The following is a 12,074-nucleotide window of genomic DNA, read 5'->3' as shown; positions in this document are numbered from 1 at the left end:
TTTATTATCATTATTATTATTTATCATTATCATTTTAAAAAATCTCTTCTTTTCTTTGTAAAATTTTGTATCTGTTCAGCTGTAATTATGATTTTTTGCCAGCAATACCAGAAGCTATCTTCATGCAATGAAACATGTACTATGAACTGTTGTGCATCTTGTTGCAAAGGTGTCGTATAATCCCATATATGCCAGTAGGTGGCATGACACTAACATAAAAGCATTCACTCATTCATTCACTCATTCATTCATTCATTCATTCATTCATTCATTCTAAAAAAAGCCGGCTTTATGTTTTATCCTAAGTGCTCTTTTCTGACGTTTTAAGATTAACATAACAAGGCTAATAACATGACAATGACAACTTTTCTCTTCTTGGTTAGTAGCGGAGGGCAGCAGAATCACTGCGGTAAACCATAACACTGAGACTGATGCCGACATTCAGAATCGATAAATCACTGTTTTAAAAAACACTCCTGACATTAAAGTTACGTTTGAGGTTCTGTAATTTGAAAACCTGCTTGGTGTTGACGTGGAGTCCCTGTGTTTCGCCTGGTAATGATCTTGCAGCATCATCAAAGGAACGGGAGGTTTTCTCACCCCGTCATCATAGAGGCTGCTGTAATAAGGTGACCTAGTTTTTGGTTTGTGCTGCTAACAGGACTACAGTAAAAAATGTGTTCAACCTGCAGCACGCTGCCACAAATCGCAGTATAATCCTCCTCACAAATACTCCTTTCAGCAAGAATCAAGAACAAAAAGCAGCTTCAAAATAGATGGGCCTTCTTTAAAAGAAGTAAAAGTAATTGAGAATAAATTCTGCAAATATTAATTGTTAGTATTATTACACCAGGGATGAAATATCAAAGCCTAATTTTCCTTTTTTATTTTTTTTTTTTTCATTCTTTCTTTTTTTTTTATATTTCTATTTTTATTTTTAAATTCCTTTTCACATTCGTCCATGTGTATAGTGCTGGGCAATTAATCAAAAATGAAGTGAAACTGACATTTGGGACGTCGAAATGAAGCAACTTTGCCCCTATCGAGTATTAAAAAAAAAATACTTCTTTTAGCTTTCCGTATGACCCTCTGCGTGTGTCCCTCTGTCTGTCCTCAGGCCCTGGGGAGGAAATGGGAGCCAAGGCGTCGTTATTGGAGGCACCGGGGCCCGGCTCCGGTCTGGTTCCCTCTCCGACTCTGGAGAACATCCGTGCAGCGTATGAAGACGGAGAGGGAGCGACTGCCAGAGAGCTGATCCAGCAAGCCTGCTGCGTGGAGTGCAGCGCAGGGATGCCCCGCATCGACGGGGTGAGCACTCTATAATTTCATATACACACATTACAGGACACATCACAGTCACACCAGCTGCACTGCTAGCTGAGCTGTGGTGGGAATTTGGGTCACACTAAGTTTCCCTTGATTACATGCTGTACTGCAGTGAGTCAGAGTGGGAACGAACACCTCTGTGGAAACGAGAAAGCTCCTGTGACGCTCGTATGACTGCATGTATCCGTAGTGTGTTTCTGTGGTACCTAAAATCTAGTGACGTTCAGCATCAGACACTGAAAACTTGAAGATACAGTCCATGATCGGAATTTAACCAAAACTGAAAGCACAAGATTCAAACTTACACTCACTTGGAAACGAAATGAAATTACATGTTAAATTACATTAATATAAGATTATTGTATGCTATCTAAAAAAAGAAAAAAAGAGAAAAAATAAGAATAAATTTGAGTGTATAAGAGGTCTCCATATTTTTCTTTTTTTAATTAGCATTTTAAAAAAAGAAATAAATATATATATCCCTTTTTCATATATTTCATTCACAAGATTTCTCCATTTATGATTATTCATAGTCATTTTTAACAAATTTCTTGTTATTTTGTTTAATTATTGCTACCCTTATCATTAAAAACAACTAGGAGTTTTCTGCTCAATTTTTTGTGGTATTTTCCTCAGAAGTAAACACGGTGGGTTTTTGCTAATGAAAGTGTCAAAGATTTTTAGTGATATTTGTTACTGAATTTTCCCACAACACATTTCTAACATTACATGACCAGTATACATGACTGTAATCTGCTTTCAAGAGTTTGATTTATCTTTAATTTTACTTTATTCTTCTGTTCTACTTCTCTGTGGTGTTTTGAAATATCTAATCAAAATCTCACATGAGTATTCTCACCAGTATTTCGAGCTTGTTGTTGTTCCCCAGTCTGATAATGAAATATTGCATTTAAGTTCACTTTCTCATTTGTTTTTTACTCTTGAAAATTTGTTTATCTTGATTATTTTGTTGCATTATTTTGACAGCCTTTGTCATATATATTTTTCCTTGTCTTTTCCTCCCATGTCCTGTGTTGTAGTTGCATTATTCAGATATGCAGAGCGCTGCCTGCAGTGGTGCAGCGCTCTGGTGTTCTGTGTTTGGTTATGAGGAGGAGGAGGAGGAGGAGGAGGAGGAGGCGGCGTGTCATACTCTTGTTTTTTGTTTGGGAATGAGTCCTTCTCAGCCGTCTGCAGAGATCTGGCCCACTTCTGCCTCTGTAACAATTTCGGCTGGTACCGTTTCTGCATGCATGGGTTGATATTGGTTTCCTCTGTGAGAAAACACACAGATTAAGCGTTTGAAAATTTTGCATAGCATGAATCATTTATGTCATTTGTGATTGTGAGATGTCAAACATGTTTTCAGGTTCTTTGTTGCGTTTGCTGTTTTAAGTCACACTGGCTGCGTCGGTTTGTTCAGACTGAAATATCTCAGCATCTGTTGGATGGATTGTGATGAAATGCGGTTCAGACTTCGTGTTCTTCTCAGGATGAATTGTTATAACTTTGCTGATCCTCTGACTTTTCATCTAGCACCGTCATCATGTCAGAATTTTATGTGTCCAATAGTGGCGTTTGATTCAGTTTTTTACGGCGTCGGTTTAATTTGTATGTGTGGCTGCGAAAGAAAGAGTACTTTCTTATTTCAGCAGTGACATCATTGTGTTTAACAGCCAATCACAGTGCTCAATGCACACAGAAGGCACAGACTTGATTGATTTTATATTTTTTTAAGAAAAGATGCTTTGAGCAGCGGTGGTGCGCCTTATAGTGCGTTTTGGGAGATTTAAGGGTTTGTAGTTGAACATGGTGGATGGTGAACATGGTGAACATTATACCTGCTGAACATCAGCATGTTTGCATCGTTATTGTGAACATATTAACATGCAAATGTCAGAATTCAGCAGAAGGCTCTGCTCCGTGCAGCCTGTTAACACGTTCTGTGTCGGCTCGGTGATATGTAAAATTTCAGGCCTTCATACCTTCCTGAAATTTCACCGGGGTATACGGTATATGACGGTACAAGTGTGCGGCGCTCACACCCCCCATCCCACCCCTGAGGGGGAGTGCATTACTCAATATCAGCTTTTTCAGACTAATAAATACACAATAGAAACCCACGAAATGTTAAGAAAAGTGATATTCTCACACCTTTTTTCATATTAAACAGCAGTCCATGATGACTCAAAGTGGCATTCATCAGACACAAATATGCCAAAATATTTAAAAGCACCATGTTGCTAGGTTTTCTATTTCCCGTAAACTAGTCGAGACACAGAACTGTGACACCAGGTGTATTTTATAGTGTGTTTGATAAAGGGCGACTTTTTTTTAGAAACATGGAACCTGAAAAACCAGTCTTCTGTGAGCTGGTTTCTGTGAGGAACCACATCAGTCCTATTTTTTTGTTGTAGATTTCAGCTGTGAGAAATGTGTTTTATTCAGCTGTGAAGCTCTTTTCATTTAGCCTTAACTCTGAGGTGCGATTATTAGTACTTAATGAGGCCGATAACCGACATTTGGAACCGATATGTATTTACAGCAGAAATGAAAATCTCTCTGCCAATATTTATAATTTGGAGTATAACAACAACTCCAACACTAAACTTGCCTTTAGTAAATGTTTAATCAAAAACAAAACTTTCAACATCATGTTCAGCAAATTCCCAGCAAGTTGAAAAAAAAAAAAAAATTCAGTGAAAATTTAAATAAAAAATTTAAAAAAATAAAAATAACTCCCTGAGGTTTTACAAAGTAAACGTCCCTCCCATGTTGACACTTTATTTGCACTTTTTTTATTTAATCATTTTAATTGGTGATCCTTGTGTGTGTGTAAATGTAAAAAATGTAGCGTACAATGTGTGTGTTAATTTGTGTGTGTGTGTGTGTGTGTGTGTGTGTGTGTTGTTCCAGGTTCGTCTCCTGTGTGTGGCCACTCAGCACGGTGACCTGCAGAGTGTGTGTTACCTCCTGAAAGAAGCCCGAATCACTGTTCCCCAGGATCTGTCCAACAGTAACCCGGCCATCCTGGCAGCTTACTACGGCCACGCCAGCCTCGTCAAACAGCTGCTCGATTCTATACCTGGTAGGAGGAAGGGAGAGCCTTTTGTTTTGTCAATAAAATAATGTATTTACTTAATTTTCACCCACAGTAATTAAAGACGGGGCACACCATCATTTTATTTCCTTTTAATTAAGGCTCCAACATGGTGTCATTAACGTGTTCTGAGCTTGTTGGGGGAGCCAGCGCTGTATTGACATATTTAGTTTTTTTTTTTGAAGCAGTTGAGCTGAATTGTTGAGAACTTTGAATGTTCTCAGTCAGATCTGTTCCTGGACTAAAGGACCCTGCAGGGCAGTCTGTGTGGTTGTTGATAAAGAGAAGTGTGTTTTTGGACTGTCCTCCCTGGTGTTGGTTTCCATTAACCCTCAAACTGTCCAAGCTGAAACTGCAAATATAACATCGCCTGATGGAAAAAGGCAATTTTGGAAAAACTCCCCTTTATTACGCCCATGAGGTGGTATTTAGGTGATTTGAAAAAGCCATATTTCACAAAACTGGAAATACTATTATAGGTCACATGATGCTATGGATGAACTGGCTCCCTCATAAGATAAGATAAGATAAGATAAATAATAAGATAAAGTAAAACAAAAGTTACAAGGTGCCACCAACTCAACAGTCTAGAAAAAAAAAATATGTATATATCTAAAAATAAATCAATAAAAAGATGATGCTGCAGGAGCTGCAAGAGGTGTTATTGCATCACATAACTCTGAGAAAGCTGAGCGGGTCATCGGGAAGTTTTGAATCCACAATTCCTCTGTGAAATCGTGGACTGTCAGCTCCCAGAAATCCCTCATACCTGACGTATACGGGGCTTGTCTTTCCTGCCTACGTCACCTTGGATAGGAAATAATGATGGCCAGTGTGGTGGCTGCAATAGAAATAAAGCTGCTAATGTTTTGAACATGCTTCCTTAATCCTTAATGAAAATATCGCTTAAGCTCTGCAGTTCAGTCTGTGTGGTTGTTAATTAAGAGAAATGACTGACTTTGCTTGTCTGTTGTTGCATCTCCGGCTTTCTTTCAGGTCCGTGTCTGAGGAGAGACCTGCTGAACTGGATGTTGGCTACATCCTGTCAGCAGGGCCACCTGGACGTGGTCCGGCTGCTGGTCCACGGCTACGAGGCTGACGCCAAAGACTGCGCCATCCATAGCGATGAGTTTGCCGTCATCACGGGGCTCCCGCTGTACGCCGCTGCACGAGCAGGTAGGGAGACACACGATAGTACGCTCCACATATCATCTGTACTATCACAGCAAACTCGTACAAAATCCTAAAAATAACACCAGACTGTCAGCCTTAACCTTCTGAAACCTGCAGCGACATCATTTATCTTGTCCTGCCTCTCACAAGTATTTAAACCTATGAATCACAAGCAGATTGGAAGGTTTTCTTTCAGATACATGAGGAAAAAGGTAGTAAGCGACTTGGTCAGAAATGTAGCACAAATTGCCCAAAATTAGTAGATTTAGAAGATGATTTTTTTTAAAGGCTAGGGCAAAATGTCTAGGGAAAAACTACATTTATAATTATCATAATGACATATTTAAAATTATGTTACAGAATAATCATTTTAATGAACCTTTTCCACGTCATTTGCTTGTTTGCTTTTTCTTTTTTTAAAAAAACTAATTTTCAGGTAATGTTTTTGCAGTTTTATAATAATTTTTTTTTTGCTTTTTTTTTTTTCTTCTGAAGTTGCTCTTTGCCTTCTTCCCAGGTTTCAGAGTTTTAACAAACATTTCCATACTCAGTTTGCTTCATTAATCACTATGATAGCCTGTCGGTTGCAGCAGCTTCTCTCTATTATTTGCAGTGACTGTTATTTTATGCACCATCGCACACCTTGATTAATTTAACATTATTACTGTTGGGCTTCTTAATTGTTGCACAGTTTCAAACAGCAGATGGTAGCAGCAGCAGCAGCATAAATCTGCCCTGTAATCCTGATCCTTCTCTGGCTGACCAATCACAGCTCAATCATGGGGCGCTACACACACAGACTAAAGTGTGTGTGTGTGTGTGTGTGTGTAGCTGCACTGTAACCTCAAGACATAATTTCGACAAATGCTGAACCCCTGCAAGACGAAAGCGTGTGTGACAAAGCTGTGAAGTTGCAGAGGTGTTGGAGATGTGACAGATGTTTAGTTAACAGTGTCCACTTCTGGTGCTGTGAACATGAGGTGACCATTGTGTTTTGTGTCGCAGGTAATGAGGAGATCGCTTGCTTCCTGCTGCAGAACGGAGCGGGGTTCTCCTCGTACACGCTGATGGACCATCCAGCCTTCAGCAAACACCTCCTCAGACTCAAACTGCAGGAAAAATCCAACACAGAGGGAGAGAAGGTCTGAGTTCATAATGCTTTAGTTGTACTGGTCAGGCAGCTCTCAGCCATCCTCCTGACATCATGCTGTGTGTGTGTGTGTGTGTGCAGAGTGTCTCTGTGTGTTGGAGCGGTCTGCAGCTGCCCTGGTTGGAGCTGGACTGGTTCATGGACGTCTCGTCTCGTATCACCGACCTGGATCTGTCCTCTAACAGCCTGGCAGCTCTGCCCTCCGTGGTGCCCTGGGGTCTCCTGCACCTGCAGACTCTGGATCTCTCCAACAATCTGCTGAAAGAGCTGCCGGCTGCTCCCAGCTCCCAGGAGGTCATCTGCACCAGGTACACACAGCACCAGAATTTAAAAAAAACCCAAACTTCTTCTACAACTGCAAACAGTACAATAACTGAATTTAAATCTCTGAGAACACTTTTCCCCTTCTTTTCATTATATATGTTTTTTTTCTTCTTTAATGTGTTAATTTAGTCTCTTATGCATGGATATTTAATAGTAATAATGAAATTAAGTAGAATAAGAATTATTATTATTATTATTAGACATGGCCCAAAAATGAGCATCAAATAGTAGAGAAACGTTACAAGAAAATTGCTTTAAAATAAACAAAAAAAAAAACAATCTAAATATTTTATTAGCATAATAAACATAAATTAACATAATAATCTGGTTATTTTGTCTCTTAATCATGAATGTTAAATAATAACAACAATAACAACAACAACAACAATAATAACAATAATAATAATAATAATAATAATAATAATAATAATAATAATAATAATAATAATAATAATTACTATTATTATTATTATTATTCCTTAAAAGTGCTGAAAATAAAAATCTATCTCTTTATTTTTTACATTTTATTAAATATTTTGTAACATAATTTAAATATAAAATCATTACAATTATAAAAAGATTTCTGGACGTTTTTTTTTTTTTAGTAAATAACTAATCACTATATTTAAATCCTAAATCTAAGCATATCATGGTGGCTATATTCTTCTTCTTCTTCTTCTTCTTCTTCTTCTTCTTCTTCTTCTTCTTCTTCTTTATTCTTATTCTTATTCTTATCATTATTATTTATTATTTATTATCATTATTATCATTATTATTTATTATAGTATTTTCTGTGGAGGACAGGCTTGAGTGGGTAGAGGAAAGTGGGCATAATTGTATAATGAACAGTCATCTGTCTATTTCTATAAAATCAAATAAAACTCCCAAAGTGAATTACCAAATCACCCACTATGAGGACCAGGACTCCAGATACTGACCCAGTTGTTATTGACTCAGAATGCTCCTAAAAACCACATAGTCTTATTTTCTGTTTCTGCATGTGTCACATCCAGATAATGCAGTGTGAATAAATAGCTTCCCTCTTGCTGTCAGTCTTTGTGTTAATCTAGGCTGAACATGTCCTGCAGTTAATTCTGTGGACACAAACAGATTAAACAAATATTGATCCTCTCCTCTGCCTTTGGCTAAAATGGCAAACAAGCTAATTTCTCCAAATGTTTAATTATTCTCTCATGGACGGCTTTTACAAGCGCATGTCAAACACTGATTAAATGACCCGAGTGTAGCTGCTCGTGTCATAAAGATGAACCTCTCAGCCTCCGTCTGCTTCCTGTGCTTCAGGTTACAGCAGATAAATCTGTCTCAGAACCAGCTCACCAGTTTACCGCCCGGACTTCTCCATCTGACCCACATCCAGAGAATCTGTGCTGCTAAGAACCAGCTCGCCGTCCTGTTCGACATCCCCGACAGTAGGTCCTAACTCTGAATCTACATCACCGCTGCGTGTATGCAGGAGGAATATTTGAATAAAGATTTAAAAGAATGTATAATCGCAATTTTCGTCACCTGCACGTCGAGGTTATTTTTTGAAAAAGCCCAAGAGCTGCAAGAGTGACATTAACCCTTTTAAACCTGAACAACTGGCTTTATTTCTTTCAAAAACATGTGAAGAAGGCAATGAGACAGCTCAAAGAAATGGCCCAAAAGATCTGTGTAAAAAGTTACAAGAAGTAACTTAAGTAACTTAAGCACCAAAAAAAAAGAAAATTAAAAGAAAAAAAATATATGTGTGTGTGTGTGTGTGTTTTATTTTCTGTAACATAATCTAAAATGTATATTTAGAACTCAACATTTGGTGGGTTTTGTACCCTTTTTAGGCTAATTTTTAAGTCATTTTCTTGTCACTTTTACTTTATCTTGCAATTTGCCAAGCTGCTTACAGCTGTTTATCTGAAGTTTTGTAAAGAAATCAAACCAATTTGCTCAGGTTTCAAAGGTTTAAATGCTGGTGAAAGAACGTGGCACAAGAAAACTGATGTCGATGCAGGTTTCAAAGGGTTAACCCCCAGACTTAAGCAACAGTGAAGAGCCACAGTTCAAAGGCAGTAACTAAGATGATTGACAGCTGTTTTCACAGGCGTAGATTTGGGGGGGATTCAGGGGACATGTCCCCCTCAATATTAGGAGCATATGCACTAAATATAAGATAAGAAGCCTTTATTTTCAACACACACACACGTACACGTACACGTACATGTACACATAAAAAACAGTCATGAAACAAAAAACAAGGGCAGGGAAAAAGTGCATTAGTATAAAATATAAATAAGTACAATATTACTGCTAATTGCTGCCCTGCCAAATAAAAAAGTCCTCTGAAATAAGCAGAGGGCTTTAATTCTGACAAAAAATTAAAGACATTTTGATCATAAATTGATGTAGAAAGACATTTTTGTCCAGAAGAAATTACCAGAAGGCAGGAAAAAAGTGTTTGGTGATTAAAATTTCATATATTTTCCCCCTTAAATGTTGAAATGAAAGCCTAAAGCTGCATAACAGACTCCTTGTTTCTGGTTGTGAAAATGTTTTTGATAAATGTAAACACCTGTAGCTGCTCACAGCCTGTGCATGTTGATAATGAATACACGTGGGTTATTACTGCCATTTCAACACTTTATCATTTCGAAACATTTGTAAAGTAATTCAGGGTAAAATCCACATTTATATGAATTTATTTTATAAAGCATATTTTAAAACATCAACTGTTGATAAACGTGCTGTTCAGTCTTTGTAAATGGTCATTTTTCTGCAAGGCTGCATCCTTTCGCCACTTCTTGTTATTATGTGCACTGATAGTTGCAGGAGTGCACGGGAGGTTAACTATTCCTTTACTTTATTCTTTATCTCCATCCTCTCAGCTACTAACTGGATCGGCCTCCGTAAGCTGGAGGAGCTGGATGTGTCTGATAACAGTCTGACCGGTCTGCCCACATCGGTCATGCACTGTTTGAAATCCCTGAGCGTCCTCAACGTGTGCAGGAACTCACTGAGCTCCTTCCCCGACCCCTGGGCCTGTCCGCTGGTAAGAATCCACAAACCTGTTTGGTTTATATGATGATTTGATGTATCTGCCAACTGTAAGAGCTGAAATGTGCCTCAATCCCAAAATAATTAACACAACATTTGCTCTAAATCAAATTATTATGGTTTTCTTGAGGGCTTTTTCTGTGTTTCATTGTATTTTTTTGGGGACTTTGATACACTAAAAGTGCAAACTTATTAATATAACAAAGTGATTTTGTTAATATAATAAGTGTGTCTCTCCACATTGAGATTTTTACTCCTCTGTGGATGTATGCCTTCCCCCTTTTTTCTTTATTGGAACCTGAACTAGAACATTTTTCCTAAATTCGAACTAGATATGTTCCTCTTTGTAGAAGTTTGTTGTTAATATTGGAGTTTTCTCCCTTCAACCTGATTTAATACAATTTTGAATGTAGGTGATGTTGACTTATGATAATTTTATTATTAAGGTTTTTGACAAAAAAAAAGATGTATGGTGATATTAAGATTTTTGATATAATGTTTTTTCATCCACTAAGATAGACTTGATGTTTCTGTAATATGGCTTGACATCACTTTTTTGTCTATGCATTTAATGTATTTCCTATGTAATCTATTTAAATTGTTTGTCAGTTTAACTGAATGGCTCTCAGATGGTTAACCACACCTGCAACCACACCTGCCCGTCAGCTTATTGGTGTGCATTATATATATATATATATATATATATTATATATATATATATATATATTTTATAGGTGTGTTTCTATCTTTTCAAACATATTTGGCCTGACGAAGATCCAAGTGGGATCAAAATGTTGTCTCTCTGATAAAACGTGTATGCTTTAGAGTAGGTGTGCAGGCGTAACCTTTTTTCTTCATTGACTGATTATGTTAATAACACATATTCTTCTTCCTCTTCCTGTGGTGCAGAAACAATGCAAAGCTTCCTCCAACGTGATCGAGAGTCTTCCGAACACCATCTCCATCTTCTGGAGGACTCAGCTGCAGGAGGTGGACTTTTCTGACAACAGCCTGAAGGAGCTGCCCTCATACATCTTTGAGCTGGAGGTAAGAACTGTTGTTATATGTGCTGAATTTGCAACTATTAGAACAGAAAAAGATGCATAAAGAATATTAAAGTGAATGCAGTCAGACTCCTGTGTGTGTGATCTGTTATGTAGCCTGCAGATGGCGCTGCTGCTGTGTGGTTGAGTTTGGGTCACAAAAGCACCAGAAGGGAGTTTACAGGTCAGATGCAGAAATCTTTTTAAAATAATGGTCATTTTTAGAAAAAAAAAGAGTACGCTTAAAAGGAAATCACATGACACAAACCAGCCATTATTACCAACTGAGAGACAGATTTATTTTGGGTGTCTTCTTGTTTTTGTTCAGCCCCCTTACAACTTTCAGGCTGTTTTGTTTTTGAATATTCGCAGAGGTTACTCTTGTTGCTGCTGCGTGGGACTTTCTGCTCACACACAGTTTTTCTTTTTTATATACATTTTTTTTTTTTTATTTTAATTTAATTTTTTTTTAAATATTACCTTTTTTTTATAATTTACAATGCAACACTAGAAAACAAAAATTATTTAATCTTTCTTTCCATAACACAACATTTTAATACCAATTAAGGCCATTTTTTTTAAGATTAACTATTTCAATGCCTTTTAGGACTTTTTTCAGGATCCACGAGAATCCTGTAGGAAACAAAAATCTTCTTGCATCAGGCCAAAAGCCCAAATGGACAGCAGGTCATTCAGTTATGTGAGAACAGACATGGAGTCATGCTCGAGTCTTTAGTGTTTGGTTTTTGTGCTCCATGTTTATAGTTCTGCATGAGCTATATTAAGTGATAAAATATGGATGTAATTTATTTGACTAACAATCTATAATAACAGCATGTTTCTTTCTTAAGAATCAGACTTTGTTTTAAATAAAAATAAACCAACAAAGAAGAAAGAATAAGAGGAAAAC

At 37.4% G+C, this 12,074-nt stretch overlaps 1 protein-coding gene across 1 annotated transcript in view; it reads left to right on the top strand.

The window, feature by feature from the left end:
* lrrk1 (leucine-rich repeat kinase 1) overlaps positions 1–12,074 on the top strand; it is an 80,039-nt gene that overhangs the window by 8,777 nt on the left and 59,188 nt on the right. Inside the window, 8 exon segments of the mRNA XM_042490273.1 lie at positions 1,118–1,308; positions 4,243–4,414; positions 5,423–5,602; positions 6,605–6,741; positions 6,831–7,057; positions 8,376–8,503; positions 9,953–10,116; positions 11,031–11,168. Of these exon segments, the coding sequence (XP_042346207.1) occupies positions 1,118–1,308; positions 4,243–4,414; positions 5,423–5,602; positions 6,605–6,741; positions 6,831–7,057; positions 8,376–8,503; positions 9,953–10,116; positions 11,031–11,168 (1,337 nt within the window).

This window comes from Plectropomus leopardus, chromosome 1, assembly GCF_008729295.1.
Source record: "Plectropomus leopardus isolate mb chromosome 1, YSFRI_Pleo_2.0, whole genome shotgun sequence".
Classification (NCBI taxonomy): Eukaryota; Metazoa; Chordata; class Actinopteri; order Perciformes; family Serranidae; genus Plectropomus; species Plectropomus leopardus.
This window is presented reverse-complemented; position numbering and strand designations above follow the sequence as displayed.